The 21980-nt window shown below is 46.9% G+C and overlaps 1 protein-coding gene across 3 annotated transcripts in view; it reads left to right on the top strand.

The window, feature by feature from the left end:
• LOC146352891 (olfactory receptor 10AC1-like) overlaps window positions 1-21980 on the top strand; it is a 33996-nt gene that overhangs the window by 2687 nt on the left and 9329 nt on the right. The window contains exon 2 of one of the 3 annotated variants that reach the window (XR_014787877.1): window positions 13436-13519. The exons of 1 other annotated variant lie outside the window; for it this stretch is intronic. Coding sequence is in view for 1 of the 2 variants with exons in the window: in XM_084835116.1 (XP_084691242.1) it covers window positions 14103-15095 (993 nt within the window). In the remaining variant the exon portion in view is untranslated. Of the gene's footprint in view, window positions 1-13435; window positions 13520-14084; window positions 15187-21980 lie in introns of those variants that run through there. One more of the 3 variants, XM_084835116.1, reaches the window with a different exon arrangement.

The raw sequence follows: 21980 nt of genomic DNA on the forward strand, positions 1-21980 counted from the left end.
TAGTTTTGAGACTGCCAAAACGCAGTGCTACTTCATACAACACATAATTAACTTGCAGAGTTTGTTTTCACAAGGTATGGTGGTGATCACTAGCTTAGACAGAGGATGGAGAGGTCTGTCTAAGGGCATCTCTACACCAGCCGAAAATTCTGCATTTAAAACTGGGCTTCCTGCATCCGTTTTAAATGCAGGATCACCACTGACTCCCTTTACACGCATTTCCTTTCCCCCCTCTGCTCCCGCCCTCCTTCTCCCCATATCTGAGTCTTCCGTTATCTTTCACTGATCTCACTCCTCTTCTTGCTGCTTTTCCTCTTTTCATGGAGGAAACTGAAAAGGAACACAACAGGGTAATTTGATAGCTCATTATCTGTGATCTACATCTATTAAAAAATGGAACAAAGGGCATTTAGTGCAGGAGATGCTCTGGAGAGTCACAGCAGGGTCACGGCATCATGTAAAGAGCCTGCAAATTTCCGCGAAGGAACAATCTCAGTGTCAAGATAAAAGCTCCGTGTGAAGAAAGACTAAGATTCATGGAGGAGAAGTCCAGCAACAGTTAAAAAGAACTTTCAACTTAAGCAGGAAATCAGGTGTGCAATGGTCAAAAAGCCCAGGAGTGGAGCTACCTTCAGAATCTGCTTGTCAGTTTCCTAGAAATATTTGGCCAGTCACTGCTGGAAACAAGATCCGGGGATAGAAAAAAATATGTCTGATCCAGCAAAGTTCTTTTTAAGTTTTTTACTTACTTGCATTGGGCAGCGGTTCCCCTTAGCTTCCTTCTTCACACTTTTGAGTGCCTGCCTGCGTTATTCTTCTTAGTTTAAGAATTAGTTTAGATCACAGGCTGAATATGAGCCAACAATGTGATGGGGCTGCAAAAAAGGCAAATGCTCTTTTGAGCTGCATTAATAGAATTCCAGCTGAGCTATTTAAAATCCTAAAAGATGATGCTGTTAAAGTGCTGCACTCAATATGCCAACAAATTTGGAACACTCAGCAGTGGCCACAAGACTGGAAAAGGTCAGTTTACATTCCAATTCCAAAGAAGGGCAATGCCAAAGAGTGTTCAAACTACCGCACAATTGCACTCATTTCACATGCCAGCAAGGTTATGCTCAAAATCCTACAAGCTAGGCTTCAGCAGTATGCAAACCGAGAACTACCAGAAGTACAAGCTGGGTTTCAAAGAGGCAGAGGACCTAGAGATCAAATCGCCAACTTTCGCTGGATCATGGAGAAGGCAAGAGAATTCCAGAAAAATGTCTATTTCTGCTTCATTGACTACACTAAAGCTTTTGATTGTGTGGATCACAACAAACTGTGGCAAATTCTGAAAGTGATGGGGGTACCAGACCACCTTACCTGTCTCCTGAGAAACCTGTACGAGGGTCAAGAAGCAACAGTAAGAACCAGACGTGGAACAACCGATTGGTTCAAAATTGGGAAAGGAGTACGACAAGGCTGCATATTGTCGCCCTGCTTATTTAACTTCTATGCAGAGTACATCATGAGAAACGCTGGGTTGGATGAATCACAGGTCGGAATTAAGATTGCCGGGAGAATTATCAACAACCTCGGATATGCAGATGATACCACCCTAATGGCAGAAAGCGAAGAGGATCTAAAGAGCCTCTCGTTGAGGGTGAAAGTGGAGAGTGCAAAAGCTGGTTTGAAACTTAACATTAAAAAAACTAAGATCATGGCATCTGGCCCCATCACTTCCTGGCATATGGAAGGGGAAGAAATGGAAGCAGTGACAGATTTTGTTTTCTTGGGCTCCAAGATCACCGCAGACGGTGACTGTAGCCATGAAATTAAAAGACGCTTGCTCCTTGGGAGGAAAGCTATGGCAAACCTAGACAGCATAGTAAGAAGCAGAGATATCACCTTGCCGACAAAGGTCCGTCTAATCAAAGCTATGGTTTTCCCAGTAGCAACGTATGGCTGTGAGAGTTGGACTATAAGGAAGGCTGAGGGCTGAAGAATTGATGCTTTCGAACTGTGGTGCTGGAGAAGACTCTTACGAGTCCCCTGGACTGAGGTCAAATCAGTCCATCCTAAAGGAAATCAATCCTGAGTGCTCATTGGAAGGACAGATACTGAAGCTGAAGCTCAAATATTTTGGCCACCTAATGCGAAGAGAAAACTCTGGAAAAGACCCTGATGCTGGGAAAGACTGAAGGCAAAAGGAGAAGGGGATGGCAGAGGATGAGATGGCTAGATAGCATTACTGATGCAATGAATATGGACTTGAGCACGCTCCGGGAGGGAGCGCAGGACAGGAAGGCCTGGCGTGCTATGGTCCATGGGGTCACGAAGACTCGGAGACGACTGAACAACAATAGAAGCATAGCTTCCAAATCCCGGGAAGTACTAGTTCCCCTCTACTCAGCACCAGTTAGGCCTCATCCCGAGTGCTGTGTCCAGTTCTGGGTACAGCACTTTAAGAAGGATTCAGACAAGCTGGAGAGGGTTCAGAGGAGGGCAACGAAGATGATCAGGGGACTGGAAACAAAGCCCTGTGAGGAGTAGGGATGTACGAAAGTCACTTACCTTTTCGCAGCTTGGCTTCGCGGTGGGGGGGAGGCGCTTCACTTCTCCCCCCGAAGTTCAGGCGAGGGGGGGGAGGCGCCCCGCCTCTCCCGGCCGAAATTCAGGCTGGGGAGAAGTGCCCCGTCTCCCCGGCCGCAAAAAAAAAAGTAAAAAAAAAAAAAAAGACCCCATGATAGGCTACGTGACGATTTACGTAGACTATCACGGCTAGATTTCCAAAGTCAGCAGTGATAGGCTACGTAAATCGTCAAATAGCGTACCCTTATTTTCACCGTAGTCTACGTAAATCTATACGTAGACTAGACGTGCCAAAATAAGGAACGTAAATGGAGGCGCCCCATGGGCGCCGCCATTTGCATACGTGCTTTTTTTTTTTTTCCAAAGTCACCCGTGATAGGCTACGTGACGATTTACGTAGCCTATCACGGCTGACTTTGGAAATCTAGCTGTGATAGGCTACGTAAATCGTTACGTAGCCTTTCACGGGTGTTTGTTTGCTTTTTTTTCCTTTAGTTTTTTTTTTTTGCAATGGCGGCGGCGGCAGCCGATCGGGAGACCGGCCGCCGCCGCCGCCCACGACGAAACGCCGCCGAAACGCCATCGGGACCCGCTGCCGAGAGGGACATTCGCCAAAGGTAAGTCCCGTCCCGGGGGGGGCGGGGGGCCGGTGGAGAATTTCCCAACCAACTTTGGGGGGCCGAATGTGTTGGCACTCGGCCTCCCGAAGATTCGGGGAGAAATTCTCCGCCATCCCTAGTGAGGAGAGACTGAAAGAACTGGGCATGTTTGGCCTTGAGAAGAGAAGACTGAGGGGAGATAGGACAGTGCTCTTCAAGTAATTGAAAGGTAGTCACAGAGAGGAAGGCCAGGATCTCTTCTTGATCATCCCAGACTGCAGGACACTAGGGATGTACAAAACACCTACCTGGTTCTATGGTGGGGCATCCGCGGTGAGGGGGAGGCGCTCTGTCCCTCCCCCCGGAATCCTCCCCGGCCGGCTCTGCTCCTCTCCGCAGCAGGTCCGCGGAGCTGCCAGCCAGGGCCAGCCGCAGCTGGAGTTCCAGCTGCAGCTGGGCTGCTGCGGCCGCAAATAGCGGCCGTCATAGCGGCCGCCATTTGTATCCTTCCAGGCTGCTGTGATAGGCTACGTAAGTTTTTATGTAGCCTATCACAGCAAAGAGCAGGGACACAAACGGTGGCCGCTACGCCGTTTGCGCCCCTGTTCTTTGCTGTGATAGGCTACGTAAGTATTTATGGTAAATATTTGCGTAGCTAATATTTGCGTAGCTAATTTGCGTAGCTAAACAGTAACATTTGCGTGGCTACCTTTACCGTGATAGGCTACATAAATACTTACGTAGCCTATCACGGCAGCCTGGAAGGATGCAAATGGCGGCCACTACTACAGCCGCCATTTGCGGCCGCAGCAGCCGGCCAAGAGACCAGCCGGAGCCGCTGCCAGAGTCGTCTCTGCCTCCGCCCCAGGTAAACTTCGTCCCAGGGGGATTCCGCGGGGTGGCGGGGGGTGGGAGGCCATTCCACCATGGGTTTTGGGGGGCCGAATGCCAGTGCATTCGGCCTCACTGAAATCTGTGGCGGAATTCTCCACCATCCCTACAGGACACAGAATAGTGGGCTCAAGTTACAGGAAGCCAGATTCTGGCTGAACATCAGGAGAAACGTCCTGACTGTTAGAGCAATACGACAATGGAACCAATTACTTAGGGAGGTGGTGGGCTCTCCCACACTGGAGGCATTCAAGATGAGGCTGGGCAGCCATCTGTCAGGGATGCTCTGACTTGGATTCTTGCATTGAGCAGGGGGTTGGACTTGATGACCTTGTAGGCCCCTTCCAACCCTACTATTCTATGGTTCTATGAATTCTATGTGAAAAGGGGTATGGAGGGGAAGGGAGCAAAACACATCCCTCCTTTAAGCAGTTCTCAGCCAGCCTGGAACCAGTTCTGAAACTGACCATGCTGGAAGAAAACTGCTTAAAACACAGCAGGGCCAGAAAATCCAGAGGGGGAAGGGTCACAATCCACTCCTCTGCATGAACCTTTTAATGTAAATATCCCCCCGCCGCCCCTTGCACTGCTTCATGTAATACAAAACAGACATGGCTGCTCCATGTACTTAGTTTGGCCATCAGCCTTCTTCAAATGGCATACTGTTACACACACACACACACACACACACACACCCAACACACACTAAAATTCTGTCACCACACAATTAGAAATTGTCCACAACAAGAGGGCAGTACCCAGTCAATGCTGTGGAAGCAGTACTTTTTATGTAATTAGCTGGAAGTCGACTCCCAGGCATTTAGCAGTACATGATAGAATCATAGAATAGTACGGTTGGAAAGGGCCTATAAGACGACCCAGTCCAACCCCCAAGGTTTTTAACCAGGTCATGGGATATATATGTGTCTGCTCTGTTTATATGTTCATAGCTAAACTGTTTTTATATTATGCATAATACTGTATTTTTAAGGTTTTAATCTTCGTAAACCACCCAGAGAGCTTTGGCTATTGAGCAGTATAGAAATGTAATAAATGAAATGAAATGAATGAAGTGGATTAAAATAGAGGTTTCACATAGCATTTAATATTGTTCTGTATTAACTAGCAATGCCTTTGCCTATGGACAAGACCTTTCAATATTGCTTACTCACAAGTTCCATTCACAAAAGTTCCTTTCAGATGTTAATTAAAAGCTTCCTGTTTGCAGGACCTGTCCAGTTTATTCCTTCCTGTTGATTGCTGCTGATGAATAGTCTCCTAATTTCCCCTTGAATAGACTCTCTTATTTGTCTCAGTGTCCCTTCCTGTGTGTTGGGGAAACTTTAATTACTGGTTTCCGTGAATATTTTTTTTTCATTTTGTTCTTTGCCTACTTCTTTATATAAAATGAAAAGAAAAAAATGAAAGTAAATCATTCATTAAAGCCACATGTCCCCCATGAGACATTGGGACAACTAAGAGAGGCTTGGATACAGGTATAATGACTGAACTTTATTATATACAGATCTCTTTTATACGAATGCCTGTCCATGTCTATTATATGCTTTTATTCTCATCAGGCTAGGGCCCAGTTAAAATATGATGTGGTAAAGACAACCCATGTAAGCTTAGAATCCACATGAAGTAGTCACTTGCATGAAGCATCCCCCATGCGAAAATTTGCCTCTGTATAAAGCATACATGTCAGAGAATAGGTTAAGCTAGAAGCCTTTTCACATGAAAGGAAAGAAACCAAATGCACAGTTACAAGATGGGGGATACTTGGCTCAACAGTACTACAAGCAAGATGGATCTTGGAATTGTTGTAGATCACAATTTATTATTTATTCATTTCATTTCTATACCGCCCAATAGCTGAAGCTCTCTGGGCGGTTCACAAAAATTCAACACAAGCTGAATATGAGCCAACAATGTGATGTTGCTGCAAAAAAGGCAAATGCTATTTTGTTGTTGTTCAGTCGTTAAGTCATGTCCAACTCTTTGTGACCCCGTGGACGATAGCACGCCAGGCCTTCCTGTCCTCCGCTCTCTCCCGGAGTGTGCTCAAGTCCATATTCATCGCATCGGTGATGCTATCTAGCCATCTCATCCTCTGCCATCCCCTTCTCCTTTTGCCTTCAATCTTTCCCAGCATCAGGGTCTTTTCCAGGGAGTTTTCTCTTCGCTGTAGGTGGCCAAAATATTTGAGATTCAGCTTCAGTATATGTCCTTCCAATGAGCACTCAGGGTTGATTTCCTTTAGGGTTGACTGATTTGACCTCCTTGCAGTCCAGGGGACTCATAAGAGTCTTCTCCAGCACCACAGTTCGAAAGCATTGATTCTTCGGCGCTCAGCCTTCCTTATAGTCCAGCTCTCACAGCCATACGTTGCTACTGGGAAAACCATAGCTTTGATTAGACGGACCTTTGTCGGCAAGGTGATGTCTCTGCTTCTTACTATGCTGTCTAGGTTTGCCATAGCTTTCCTCCCAAGGAGCAAGCGTCTTTTAATTTCATGGCTACAGTCACCGTCTGCGGTGATCTTGGAGCCCAAGAAAATAAAATCTGTCACTGCTTCCATTTGTAGTGGAAGTGATAGGGCCAGATGCCATGATCTTAGTTTTTTTTAATGTTGAGTTTCAAACCAGCTTTTGCACTCTCCACTTTCACCCTCAACAAGAGGCTCTTTAGATCCTCTTCGCTTTCTGCCATTAGGGTGGTATCGTCTGCGTATCTGAGGTTGTTGATAATTCTCCCGGCAATCTTAATTCCGACCTGTGATTCATCCAACCCAGCGTTTCTCATGATGTACTCTGCATATAAGTTAAACAAGCAGGGCGACAATATGCAGCCTTGTCGTACTCCTTTCAAATGCTCTTTTGGGCTGCATTCATAGAAGTATAGCTTCCAAATCCCAGGAAGTACTAGTTCCCCTCTACTCAGCACTGGTTAGGCCTCATCTTGAGTACTAGTTGATATTTTGGGACTAGGGTTCAGCACCTTGGATACCTCCTTTAGAGTTCTGGCTGGTTCTGACTGAAGCCCGGAATGGATTCACAGCCTCACCGAAATCGGACCCACCAGCCGCCACTGCTGACCAAGTTGGGATGTGGGGGCACTAGTATTGCAGTAGTACTGCTCCTACTTGGATGGTTGATTCCAGAAGGTGATGCTGGGGGATTACTGCTCTACGCTGAGGCAGTTCCTCAGGAATCTGTTTCAGGGGTGGGCAAAGAGTAGATCTCCAGATCTTTTGAACCAACTCCCAGATGCCTAACTCTTGACCATGATGGCAGGGGCTTCTGGGAGTTGAAGTCAAAAACACCTACCCACCCAGGGACTACAGAAGCAAGCAAGCTCCCAGAGAGCGAGCGACCAGAGCGAGCGGACAGGGGGAGCAAACAGGAGTTGGCCAGGGGAGTTGCAGTGGTAGAAGAGACAAAGGAGACAAAGGAGACAAAGGAGACAGAGGCTAAGAGGTAAGTGGGCTGCAGGAAGCCCAGGGGGCTGCCCTTTATCCTTCTGAGTGGCTGTGAGCTCACCAGGTGCTTCTGAGAGCTCCAACTGAATTGCAGGGGGTGGCCTGAGTACTCCCAGCAGCTGAGTGTAGGGATGGACGAAAGTCCCTTACCTGATCCCGACGCTTGCTTCGCAGTGGGGGGGAGGCGCTCCATCCCTCCCCCCGAAATTCTGGGCGGGTGTGAGGCACCCTGTCCCTCCGGGCCGAAATTCTGGCCGGGGGGGAGGCGCCCCATCCCTCCGGCCGTGAACCTCGTCTCCTGCCAGGACGCAAATGGCGGCGGCCATAGCCGCCGCCGTTTGCGTCCCTGCAGTCAGCCGTGATAGGCTACATAAATCTTTACGTAGCCTATCACGGCTGACTTAAAAAAAAAAGAAGAAGCGCTATTTGCGTTGCCCTTATTTTTGCCGTAGTCTACGTAAATGTTTATGTAGACTACACGTGCCAAAATAAGGAACGGAAATGGCGGCGCCCGTGGGCACCGCCATTTGTGTATGCGCTTTTCTTTTTTTTTAAGTCAGCCGTGATAGGCTACGTAAAGATTTACATAGCCTATCACGGTGTTTTTTTTTAAATCTAGCCGTGATAGGCTACGTAAATCTTTACATAGCCTATCACGTTTTTTTTTTTTTTTTACTTGGAAATGGTGGTGGCTGCAGCCGGTCGGAAGACCGGCCACCGCCGCCACCGAACCGCCGCCAGAGCCGCCGCCAGGGACATTTGGCCAAGGTAAGTCCCGTCCTGGGGGGGGGCGGGGGGGCAGACCGTTTCTCCACCAATTTCAGGGGGCCGAATGCGCTGGCATTCGGCCTCCCCGAGATTCGTGGAGAAATACTCTAACATCCCTAGCTGAGTGGGCAGGAAGTTTCAGTCTCTTTCCCGCCTCCCAGCTGAGCAGAGCAGAGCAAGCTGCTCCAGCTGGTCCAGGGACTACAGAAGCAGGCAAGCTCCCAGAGAGCGAGCGAACAGGGGGAGCAAACAGGGGGAGCAAACAGGAGTTGGCCAGGGGAGTTTGTCAGGGGAGGGCAAGGGGGAGGCCCCTAACATTTTTTTTATTTTTTATTTCATTTTTTATTTTATTTTTTAACTAACTTTTTCCCATTTATTTGTCTTGTAACACACACTTCCACACCAGTGGGACTCTGCTTTTAACCTCTACTGAGTAGAGGAACAGGCACAGGCTAGTCTACAACAATCACAAAGCTAGACACAAAAAGGGAAAAGAGGCAATGGAAGGACAGGACTCTCCAGTGGTGGTGACCTGCAAGGTGTGTGCAATGTTTGTTTTCTTGCCTGAGAACAACATGGCCTACACCTGCAACAAGTGCAAGTTGATCACGCTGCTGGAAGAAAAAGTAAGTGGACTGGAGCGGCGACTGTCGACCCTCCGGGGAATAAGAGAACACGAAGAGTTCTTGGACAGAAGGGGGGAACTACAGCAGCAAAGGGAAGACCAGAAGCTTGAAGAGCAACAGCAAGATGAGGCAGTGGGAAATGCTGAGGTGAAGAAAAATGGAGTAGAGGATACTCTTTGGAAAAGGGTGACAGTTAGGAGAAGAAGAACTAGACGCCACTCTGCACCAGTGGAAGCAGTGGAGCTGTGGAACCGATTCCAGGTACTTGCGGATGAGACTGGAGGACAGTCTGCAGAGGAAGAATCACAGGGGAACCTGCATGAGAGTGAGCAAGAGGCTGAAGGTCAGTCAAACAGAGGCGATGAAACCCAGGCCTACAAGAAGAAGAAGAGAAGAGTGGTAGTAGTGGGAGATGCCTTGCTGTGTGGGATCGAGACCCAAGTATGTCACGAAGACCTGTGGACTCGCCAGGTATGTTGTCTCCCGGGAGGATGAATTAGAGATGTGACTGAAAGGTTGCCTGCACTCATAAAGCCCACTGACAGGTATCCCTTTCTTCTCATCCATGTGGGAACAAATGATACCGCCAAGCGGAGCTACGAAGAGATACTCCAGGTGAATGACTGGCTACGAAGGTGGTGCCGATGAGAGAGATTTGGATTCTGGGACCACAGGCTATACTTCCTGCAAGATGGGCTGTTGGCAAGGGACGGGTTGCACCTCATAAAGGATGGGAAGAATGTGTTTGGCCACAGCATGAAGAACTTCATCAGGAGGGCTTTAAACTGAATCCTACGGGGAAGGGAGATGTAATGTTGGGGGTAACAATGGACGTAGGCGCATGCACTGCAACGGAGAGAACAGCTCTGATAGCGCCCAATAATAGTCTTCAGACACATGTAGGAAGAAAGCCAGACTATGAAGCACATGGTCTTCGATGTCTATATACTAATGCCCAGAGTATGGGAAACAAACAGAACGAACTTGAACTCTTAATACAGGAGGGAAATTATGACTTGATAGGTATAACTGAGACTTGGTGGAACGACTCTCATGACTGGAATACAGCAATTGAAGGATATAACTTGTTCAAAAAGAACAGGAGGAACAGAAAGGGAGGTGGGGTTGCACTGTATGTGAAAAATACATATCTCTGCACAGAAATACAGGAGGATGAGCTTGGTAGCCCCATCAAGAGCATCTGGATCAAAATAAATGGAGCAAAGAATAAAAGGAACCTGGTGGTCGGAGTCTACTACCGGCCATCCAATCAAGGAGAAGACGAGGATGAAACTTTTGAAAAGCAAATAGCCAATGTTTTAAGGAAGCATGATGTAGTAGAAATGGGGGACTTCAATTTCCCCGATATTTGTTGGGAGACAAATTCTGCAAAACATGGCCCCTCCAGGAAATTCCTGACTTGTGTGGCGGACAACTTCCTCCTACAGAAAGTAGAGGAAGGAATTAGAGGATCGGCTATCCTTGACTTGATCCTAACCAACAGAGATGACTTAGTGGATCAAGTAGCAGTTACAGGAACTCTGGGGGAAAGAGACCATGTTGTACTTCAGTTCTTGGTTCTAAGGGAAGCAAAAGCCAAGTGTAGCCAAACGCGTACCCTGGATTTTAGGAAAGCTGATTTTAATAAACTCAGAACAATGATCAGTAAGGTCCCATGGCAAGCAACGCTAACGACAAAAGGAGTCCAAGATGGGTGGGAGCTTTTAAAAAAGGAAATTCTCAAGGCACAATCACAAACAATTCCAACAAGAAGAAAAGGTGGAAGACAACAGAAGAAGCCAATGTGGCTTCACAAAAAGCTTAGAGATGACCTGAAAACAAAAAAGGACACATACAAGAAGTGGAAAGAAGGCCAAGTAACAAAGGAAGAGTACAGGCAGGTAGCACAGAATTGCAGGGATGGTGTCAGGAAGGCTAAAGCTGAGAAAGAGCTGAGGTTAGCGAGGGATGCCAAAAACAACAAAAAGGCTTTCTTCAGCTACATGCATAGTAAAAGGCAGAGGAAAGAAATGGCTGTTCAGCTATTAAATAAGGATGGCAAAACGATAACAGATGACAAAGAAAAGGCAGAGGTGCTCAATTCCTACTTTGGCTCAGTCTTCTCCCAAAAGAGGGTCTATGACCCCCCTGGCAAAGGCGAAGTACAGGCTGAAGGGGCAGGATTGCAGCTTGAGAACGATAGGCATATGGTCAAGGAACACCTAATTACTTTGAATGAGTGCAAATCTCCAGGGCCAGATGAACTGCACCCTAGAGTAATAAAGGAACTGGCAGAAGAACTCTCAGAAGCGCTGTCTATTCTCTTTGAGAAATCATGGAGGACGGGGGAAGTGCCAGATGACTGGAGAAGGGCTAATGTTGTCCCAATTTTCAAAAAGGGTAAAAAGGAGGAACCTGGGAACTACAGACCAGTCAGTCTGACATCAATCCCTGGGAAAATGCTGGAGTAGATGATAAAGCAATCCATCTGTAAGCACCTGGAAAACAATGCAGTGATTACTCGAAGCCAACATGGATTTGTCAAAAACAAGTCCTGCCAGATGAATCTGATCTCATTTTTTGATCAAGTCACCTCCCTTGTAGACCGTGGGAAAGCTGTAGATATCATATACCTCGACTTCAGCAAAGCTTTCAACAAAGTGCCCCATGATCTCCTGATGAGCAAACTAGCTCAAAGTGGGCTAGATGAAACAACGATCCAGTCGATCCACAGTTGGCTACAGAATCGGACTCAAAGAGTACTTATCAATGGACCTTCTCAAACTGGGGAGAGGTAACAAATGGGGTACTGCAGGGCTCAGTCCTGGGCCCAGTGCTGTTCAACATTTTTATTAATGACTTGGAGGAGGAGGTGCAGGAAATAATGATCAAATGTTCAGATGACACAAAATTGGGCGGGATAGCTAATACTTTGGAAGACAGAAACAAAATTCAAAGTGATCTGGATAGACTGGAGCACTGGGCAGAAAACAACAGAATGACATTTAATTGGGATAAATGCCAAGTTCTGCACCTAGGAAAAAGGAACCAAATGCACAGTTACAAGATGGGGGATACGTGGCTCAACAACACTACAAGTGAGAAGGGTCTTGGAATTGTTGTCGATCACAAGCTGCATATGAGCCAACAATGTGATGTGGCTGCAAAAAAGGCCAATGCTCTTTTGGCTGCATTAAGAGAAGCATAGCTTCCAAATCCCTGGAAGTACTAGTTCCCCTCTACTCAGCACTGGTTAGGCCTTATCTGGAGTACTGTCCAGTTCTGGGCACCACACTTTAAGAAGGATGCATACAAGCTGGAGAGGGTTCAGAGGAGGGCAACAAAGATGATCAGGGGACTGGAAACAAAGTCCTATGAAGAGAGACTGAAAGAACTGGGCATGTTTAGCCTTGAGAAGAGAAGACTGAGGGGAGATATGATAGTGTTCTTCAAGTACTTGAAAGGTTGTCACAGAGAGGAAGGCCAGGATCTCTTCTCGACCATCCCAGAGTGCAGGACATGGAATAATGGGCTCAAGTTACAGGAAGCCAGATTCCAGCTGAACATCAGGAAAAACGTCCTGACTGTAAGAGCAATACGACAATGGAACCAATTACCTGGGGAGGTGGTGGGCTCTCCCACACTGGAGGCCTTCAAGACGAGGCTGGACAGCCATTTGTCAGGGATGCTCTGTCTTGAATTCCTGCATTGAGCAGAGGGTTGGACTCAATGGTCTTATAGGCCCCTTCCAACCCTACTATTCTTTTCTTTTTTATATACATACAGATTGTTATTGAATTTCAGTAATATTAACAAAGCAAAATAAAACAAATTCCATCAGGGTGTACAGAGGTCACAGGTAATTCTTGTCAGTGCTACTAGATATTTAATGGACAGACTCAAGATTATTCTTCATCTATTTTCTTCCTTGTAAAAGCCATAGGGTTTTGTAGTGCAAGGGAATCAAATATTGATGTTCTGTTCTGTTCATATATGCGATAAAGTCAGACCATATTGCATGAAATGAATTGTGTTTGCTTTGACCCCTGGCCACCTTCAACTTGTGCAATATTTTTTCCATTATGATAATTTGCCAGACCATGGTATACTAATAATCTAATCCCTGGAAGGTGAATCCCTTCCAAACCCTAGCTATCGTGGATCTGGCAGCTACAAGTAAATGAGTAATCAGCTCCTTACTGTTTAAATCACTGGCCTCCCCTATAAACAAATTTAATACTGCTAGACTTGGCATATGTGGGATATTTTGGTTTGTAATATGGCCAGTCTCTGCTGCCACTGCCTGCCAGAATGGTTGGACTTCTGCACAACCCTACTATTCTATGATTCTAGGAAATGATGACATGGGGACACTGGGATGTCAAAGGATCTCTCACCGTTTTCCTGCTAGAAAGTGATAATTTTAAATTTTGTTTTGATCATACAATACTTTGTTTATGAAAACAACAACAACAACAACAACAGTTTTGTTGCAGGTCACTGCTCAGATTAAAATTGGCAACTGGACTGTTAGACCAGGCGGGCCAGCCTCAGAATTTTGGAGGCTACTGTATTTTCCAGACACATGTCCAAGGGCTGGAAACCTACCAGTAGGGCTGTGTAACCAACTGGCAGAGGCCGAGGAACAAGTTTGCTTCCTGAAAGATCATCCGAAGGGGCAGGTTGGCAGCAGTCTTTTGCCTTTCTGGAATACACATGAGGTAATAACAACATTGATCAAAAATACACATGAAGCCTCATTTCTCTACAATTAAAACTGGGTTGTTGTTGTTTTTTCCACACTATGATTAACATTTGATAAAGACAGATCGTTGCTTCCATGTGCCACCGTGGGTTGCCAGTTGGCCATATTTTCTCTGCCCATAATTTACGGTACTTTGGACCGCCCTTGAATAACACCTGAAGTTTACGTGAGCATTAGGATCTGTCATCTGAAGGCTGTTGCAGGCAGCCCCCAGAGATACCTGTCCAGGTGGCCTCTTTCAGTTGTGACAATGCTGATCCGCTCACTATAGGAGTCTAGGTGACAGGAAGCGTCCACTGGCCGTGGTTTGGCAGAGATGGTAGCTGCTGGCCTCCCTCCCCCTCCTTTCGTGCTCTGGCTTCCTGTGTCTTTTGTTGCAGGTGTACTGTGGAAACTGCATGGACAGGGGTAACCACACATCATCTGGGGCAACCATGGACTTCCTGCTGCTCGGATTCTCGGACCTGCTCCGCTTGCGGGCCCCGCTCTTTCTCATCTTCCTCATGGTGCACCTGGCCACTCTGGCAGGAAACCTCCTCATCCTGCTCGCGGTGGCTGCTGAGCCCTCCCGCCCTCCCATGCTTTTCTTCCTCTGCCAGCTCTCTGCGATTGAACTCTGTTACAGCCTTGTCATTGCTCCCAAGACACTGGCTGACCTTGCCAGCCCCGGCCGGAGCACCATTTCCTTTGTGGGCTGCGCTGCCCAGATGCATTTCTTTGTGGCTCTGGGCGGGGCTGAATGTTTCCTGCTGGCAGCCATGTCTTACGATCGCTACATGGCCATCTGCCAGCCCCTGCACTACGTGGCCACGATGAGCCAGGCCTTCTGCCTCCAGCTTGCTCTCTTCTGCTGCCTCGGCGGCTTTGCGGTCTCCCTGGGCCTGACTGTGGCTGTCTTCCACCTGCCTTTCTGCAGCTCCCACCACATCGATCACTTCTTTTGCGATATCCCGGCACTACTCCACCTGGCCTGCACAAAGAGCTACATCAGTGAGCTCCCCCTTCTTACAGCCTGCGTCGTCCTCCTCTTGCTCCCCTTCCTCCTCATCCTCACCTCCTACACCTGCATCACTGTGGCAGTAATGCAGATCCGTGACTCTGCTGGCCGAGGCAAAGCTTTCTCTACTTGTGCCTCGCACCTGGCTGTCACACTCTTACACTATGGCTGTGCCACCTTCATGTATGTCCGGCCCAAATCCAACTACTCACCGGGCCGGGACAAGATGGTAGCACTCGTCTACACCAGCATCACCCCCTTGCTTTACCCTCTGATCTACAGTCTCAGGAACAAAGAAATCAAAAGAGCCATGAAGAAGCTGCTGCAAAGGAGATTAGCTCAGCCAAACTGGAACACCTTTAAGAGAAGACCTGCACAATTTGTGAGCCACTGAACGGAATGCAGCCCAGAAACAATACAGTAATGATTGCTGTATGTTGCAAACTGGAAGCAAGCCAGTACAGCAGCCATACGTGGAGAGACTCTGGCTGAATCTACACATAGCATTTATACCGTTATCGTAACTATTGATACACATGACACCAATGGGCACCAATAGTTATGAAAATGGTAACTGTATAACTGCTGTGTGTAGATTCAGCCTCTATGAACCTGTCTTTGCAGCCTGCCTGGGGCTGCAAAACAGTGGAGATGTCAAACGCTGGGCTAACTACAGCATGCTTCGTGGGCTGCAATCCTCTTGGTGGATCACAGCTCGTGCAGCTCAGCAGTGTGATATGTGCCTGTAGCAAATGTTTGCTAGGAGATTATCAGTGCAATCCTATACATGTCTGCTCAAAAGTAAACCTCAGAGCTGAATTAGACTTAGTCCCAGGTAAGTAGATATAGGATTGCAGCAACAGTGGTTTTCTTTTTCAAAAAAGTTTTTCAGAGTGGCTTGCGTGAGGCACCACTTCGCGCAGTGCAGAAACATTTATTTCTGTTGCCCCGTTGCCACGTCCAGGGCTGACAGTGGCATGCTGCACTCCCAGACAGCTGCTAGGGCCCAGGTGCCCTAACAAAACCCACCGCTGATTCCTGCCTTGCCTCCCTTTCATGCTAGCTGCCACTTAAATCCTCCCCCCCATGCCACTGACAAAGCTTTGCTCTGGGACACGATGAGAAATTAAAATGGCAGCTCCATCCAGCCACCCACCACTGCTCAGTGTGCCATTGTCCTCCACTGCCAGGCAACTCAGCAAGGCTTACCGATGGAGGGATCCCCACCAAAGGCGACTTTGCCGAGGCCCCTTCAAACCTGGAGCTGGCCCTGGTCGCATTGGGTCAAGCAGGTTTGACAGGTTTGGGCAGAAAATATGAACGCCTGAAAGAACTGTTTACCAGAGGCAAAAGTGGGGTGACAGAAGACACAACTGTTTATTTGAAGGATCCATCTAGTATATTCAGCAAAGCTTCCAGGGAAGTTTAGAAAAACAAGACAAACTGCACAAATAAAACATAATGTTAAGAAAGAAAAATACATTAAAATATATTAAAAGGCCTGGGAGACTTAACATGCCTTGGCCTTGGCCTAGCACTAAAGGGTATCCCTGGGGAGGGAATTTCACAAACAGGGTTCCGCCTCTGCAAAGGCTCTACTTCTGGCAATCGTCCACTTCGTCTGAGATGGGGGGGAGCACCTGGAGGGCAGCCTCCAAAGACGACCTCAGTGCAGGGGCAGGTTGGTGCAGGAGCATGCATGCGTGCCTTCAGGTACCTGCCTTTAAAGGTAAGCAACCTTTGCACTGTGCTCAGAAAAACACTGGAAGCCAATGATGTTCTTTCAATATCAGCCAGATATGTTCCCATCAACCAGTCTCAGTCAACAGCCCGGCAACTCTATTTTGCATTAACCGAAGTTTCCAAATAGTCTTCAAAGGTGCACCCAATGTATAACACATTGTAGTAGTCAATTCTAGATGTTACGAGAGAGCATGATAACTCTGGCCACTGGAGGCCTTCAACTCTCTGATAAAACTATTGTCTGTCTCCAACTAGGAAGTAGCAAATGCATTGCTGGACACAGACACACTTAACTGAGTAAAGATCCAAACGTGCCTGGAAACACATCACAGCCGATTTGTACTATATAAACCACATTCCAAAATATAGATTGAAACCCTGTTTATGCTTCATATGATCCAGAATGGGAAAGATCATCAATTCACATTTGAGCTAAAGGAGAAATTAGCTGGCGACTAGCCACCTGAAAGAGGTTTCTTCTTCCTGTGGACTCATCATCTAGAAAACAAGAAACGTTTAAATAGAAGTCCATATAAAACCAACATGGGAACATTTTCCCCATTTAAATCTAATTGAATAAATTAAGGTTCAGCTGAGTACAAAGTACTCACTTATTTTCAATTCAGTTTTTGGCAGCCCTCCCAAAAGATGTGCAGTTTGCAGATAGCGCATAAAATAGCACTGTTGGGTTTATTTGTGATATTAAGAAATAGAATTATTTAGTTTGTATTCAAACAATAACCAGAAATGTACCCAGTGTTCAAAATTGTTGACAGAAACAGGAAACCCAACACAGCTGCACCCTAAGATACCCTAAAATAGACCTTTCTGCTAGCTGATAAATAGAAACATAAAACAAGAATTGGGAATAGAAACCATCAACATTGTGGTAAGTAAAAAGAAAGTTTGTATTATTTGGTCTTAGTAGTAGTAATGTAGTAACGTTATCATTCAGAAACAGTTCAGACATGCACATTCTATATTGTAATTATCACAATTTCACTAAAGGATTGGTAAAAGACAACTCATCAGTTTAAAAACCAATAGGTTGTTGTTAACAAGCCTCTTCCCCTTTTACCCCTCAACTCACAGCTCCTAAACAACCCAGCAGTCTGGGTTTGCACATCACACTCCACAACCTACAAAGTAGTTGATCGTGTATTGTACAGTACAAGCGGAAGAGGCAGGCACATTGCTGGCAACACACCCTCTCGTCCCTGACAGAGCCCACAGAATTTTAAACTGATGGATTGTTGTCAGGCCTGGCCCAAGGATTATTGCTGCCTCAAGCTAGGTGGCACTGCTGCCCACCCTCCCGCGCTGGCTTGGCCAGTCTATTGGCCAGCCACTCCCTCCGTTGCTCCCTTGCTCCCCCATTGCAGCCACCACAGCATGCCCCCCCCCCAGTTCCTCTTGCCCTGCCCGTGTGTGCCTGCCTTGGCCGTAGGAGCAAGAAGCACCAGCGAGCTGCCCTTTCCCGTGCCAGGTGGGAGACGGGCTGGCCTGGAGCCGGGGCTGCCCTTCTGTGGACTGGTGCAGTGCCTCCATTTCTGTTGCTGGCAGGGGAGGGCAGACCTCTTGCAGGAGGCCTGCGGCTGGGACACAATGTGTGAGTGCCCAGGCAGGCAGGGGCAAGTGAAGGAGGCCAAGCGAGTGACCTGGCAGGCGGTGGTGGCTGTTGCTGCAGCCAAGGTGGCAGGGAGGTAGCAACGGGCCATTGTGGAGGGGTGGGGGGCAGGGAAAAGCAGTGTGATTCGCCGCTCGTCCCGCTCTGCTGCCTGATGCAGGCTCATGACTCCACGTAATGGTAGTGCCGGCCCTGATTGTCGTTACCTGTGACCAGGTCAGTGAGGTTGCAGAGGAGCTGAACAAGTTGGTCTTCATCGCAGAAGATGTTGGACAGATATCCTTGCCTCAGTCACTTTTGTGGGGGAGGGCGTCTGATGAACCGAGTCAAATAGCAGTGAAATTCGGTGGCTAACTGACAAATTAAAACGTAATATACCTGGGGTCTTCAATATGGTGCCCATGGACACCTTTCTTTGTGCCTGCCAAGCTCCCTTCCCCTCCTGATGTTTATACACACACACACACGTGCGCACGTGCACCCTCACTAGGAGGCTGCCTGCTGCAAACCTGACCTACACGGCAATCTTTATTTCCACATAGTCCCAGACACATTCTTAGAAAATGAAAATGTGGCTGGTTGCATCGCAGTGTGCCAAGCTCCAAGAGAAAAAAGAAAGATATACCAAGGGCAGGGGCATCATAGAGAGTGTCCTGGGGCACTAGAGGGGGGTAGAGAGTGAGACAGGGTGTTTTGCTGTAGATCTTTTGCCCGTGTGTGTGTGTGTGTGTGTGTGTGTGAGCTCATTTGTTTGTTCATTTGTTTGTTTTGGTGTGATATGTGTTTTGCCTGGGTTTGTGTGTGTGTGTACATGTATTGGAGGGTGAATGAAGTGGTTACTTCCCATGCTGATGGCAAAAGTATCTGTTCCTCTTGTGGCTCTCCTTACATTTTTATGCTATATGATTATATTAAACATGACAGCACCAATCATCAGCTTGGTGGAGGAGATAAGAACGTAAGAAGAGCTGTGCTGGATCAAACCGAGGTACTATCTAGTCCAGCATTCTGTTCATGTAGTGGCCAACTAGATGTTTATGGGAAGCCCATAAGCAGGACATAAGAGCAATAGCACTTTCCTACCCATGCTCCTGAGCAACTGATATTCAGAGGCATACTGGAAATAATATATAGCTACCATAACTAGTAGCCTCTGATAGCCTTCTCCTCCACAAATTTGTATAATCCCCTTTTAAAGCCATCCAAATTGGTGGCCATCACTACACCTTGTGGTAGTGAATTCCATAGTTTAACTATGTGCTGTGTGAAGAGGTACTTCCTTTGATCAGTCCATTCAGCTTCATTGGATAACCTCAGGTTCTAGTATTATGAGAGAAAAAGAGAAGAAGAAGAAGAAGAAAAAACCTGCTCCCTATCCATTTTCTTCACACCATCTATAATAATTGGATACACTCTATCATGTTTCCCCCTACTCTCCTTTTTCTAAGCTAAAAAGCCCCAAATGTTGTAATCTTTCTTCCTAGAGTAGTTGCTCCAGCCCTTTGATCATTTTCAGTTACCTTTTTCTGCACCTTTTCCAGCTCTACAATATCACACCACAGATTTGTATAAGGGGAGTATGATATTGGCAGTTTTATTTTCTATTCCTTTCCTAATAACCCCCAGTGTAGACTTTCTTTGCCTTTTTCACGGTAGCTGTACATTGGCCTGACATTTTCATCAAGCTATCCACTACAATCCCAAGGTCCCTTTCTTGGTCAATCACCACCAGCTCAGACCCTATTAGCCTATACATGGAGTTACATCCAACAACAAACCCTAGGTTAAAACTCTTGGTTGTTAGTCCCTGAACAACCCAGAGTTCCGGGTTTGGACATTGCATCAAATAACCAAGGAATGGGGTATTCTTAGTTTCTTTGAGAAACAGGATGCAAAGCAGAAGCAGCAAGTGAGCAGGAAGCAGTACACTCGCGCATTTCCACATGACCTCAATGAACCATGTTTTAAACAATGCGTGGGTACGGATGTCAGAGAATTCCGCCACAGACTCCAGTGAGGCCGGATTCTTTAGAATCCAGCCCCCCAGAATCCGTGGTGGAACAGCCTCCCAACCCCCCACAGAATCCCCCTGGGATGGAGCTTACCTGGGGCGGATGCGGCTCCAGCGGTGGCTCCGGCAGCAGCAGCTCCAGCTGGTCTCCCAGCCGGCCGCTGCTGGGCTGCTGCGGCCGCAAATGGCAGCTGTCGTAGCGGCCACCATTTCTGTGCTTGCAGGCAGCCATGATAGGCTACTAAGTATTTACGTAGCCTATCACGGCAAAGAGCAGGGGCACAAATGGCATAGTGGCCGCCATTTGCGTCCCTGCTTTAGCCGTGATAGGCTACGTAAATATTTATCATGGGCTATCTATCACGGGCTACTGTAGGGACGGAAATGGCATCCCCTACTCAGGACGCCATTTGCGTCCGCACCAGCCCGGCCCGGCAGCGGCTGGTGGCCCTGCTGCGGATCAGCCTGGCCAGCAGCTCCGCAGCATGGCCGCAGAGCGGAGCCAGCCAGGCAGGATTCCCGGGGGGGGGGGGGTGTTTCAGCGGATGCCCTGACTGGAACCAGGTAAGGGATTCGTACATCCCTACGCATGGATTTTTATTACGTGTGAACCAGACCAACGTTACAAGTCCTTTCTTAGTTGAAGGTAGAGGAAAGTATTGAAGGGCACCATCCTATGCATGTTTAGACAACAAAAAGTCCTACAACTCCCAGCATCCCCTAGCAAGCATGCTTGACTGGGGCATTCTGGAAGTTGCAGGACTTTTTTCTGTCTCAACACACATAGGATTGCACCCTAAGAAAATTACTTATTATTTATCTGTATTATTAAGACAATGGCTGGATTCACCCAACACAATAAGCCACAGTGGGTGAGCCATGTTTGTTTCAGAGTGGCTTGTTGTGTTGTCTGAACCTGGCCAGAGTGGCTTGTGCGTGGTTAACAAACAATGCTGCTGTGTTTGGACAAACAGCAAGCCACTCTGAAACAAACATGGCTCACAAACCACCAGGGCTCATCATGTTGTGCAAGCCCAGTTAATATTTAATTCCTAACTCATTTTGATTATTCATTTGATGAGTTTATTAAAACCCTCCTTTTACAGACATAATTTTAAAATGACACAATTCTTTTTCAACATGGTATTTTGGCAGAATGCCCAAACTTAATATAAGAGTAGCAGAAAACTGTCCTTGAATTCACATTCTGCTATGTTACTATGGATTTATTTATTTATTTATTTATTTATTTATTTCAAGCTGAGGCTCCATCTGTCTAAGCCTCACAGAGTGTGTGAATCTGGCTTCTGGATCATCTGAACACCATCATTTTTCTTGCCTTCATCATATGGCTGGATTTTAGGACATGCATCAATCAACCTTAGTTTTAGTCCCTTCAGCCTGGGACAGCAGGACTTACCTTTGTAGAAGGCATGTTAACTATTTTTCAGCACAACTTGTCCTTATATATATTTGATAATTTTATCTTTAACAATGCTTTCCACCAATTTATCACGAAGAGACATTAAGCTAAACAGCACATAATTTCCTGGATTTCCCCTGAATCCCTTGTTTTTAAATTAGTGTTACATTGGTCCCCCTCCTGTCGTCTAGTAGAGAGGCCGATCTTAGGAACATGTACAAATTTTTGTTAGAAAATCATCAGCAATGTCCATTTGAGTTCTTTAAGAACTCTCAGATGGGTACGATCTGGACCTGGTAATTCATTTGTTTTCCATTTATTTATTTATTATTTGATTTATATTCCAAAAGATGGTGCTCAAGGTGGCTAAGAATAATAAGACCGAGATTAAAACAAAAATGTTATTAAAACAATTATTAAAATAAATACATTAAAAGCATCATTACAAACTCAACAATAACAGAAATAAGCAGCA

This window comes from Heloderma suspectum, chromosome 2, assembly GCF_057233095.1.
Source record: "Heloderma suspectum isolate Gila_16-S chromosome 2, 16-S_ref, whole genome shotgun sequence".
Classification (NCBI taxonomy): domain Eukaryota; kingdom Metazoa; phylum Chordata; class Lepidosauria; order Squamata; family Helodermatidae; genus Heloderma; species Heloderma suspectum.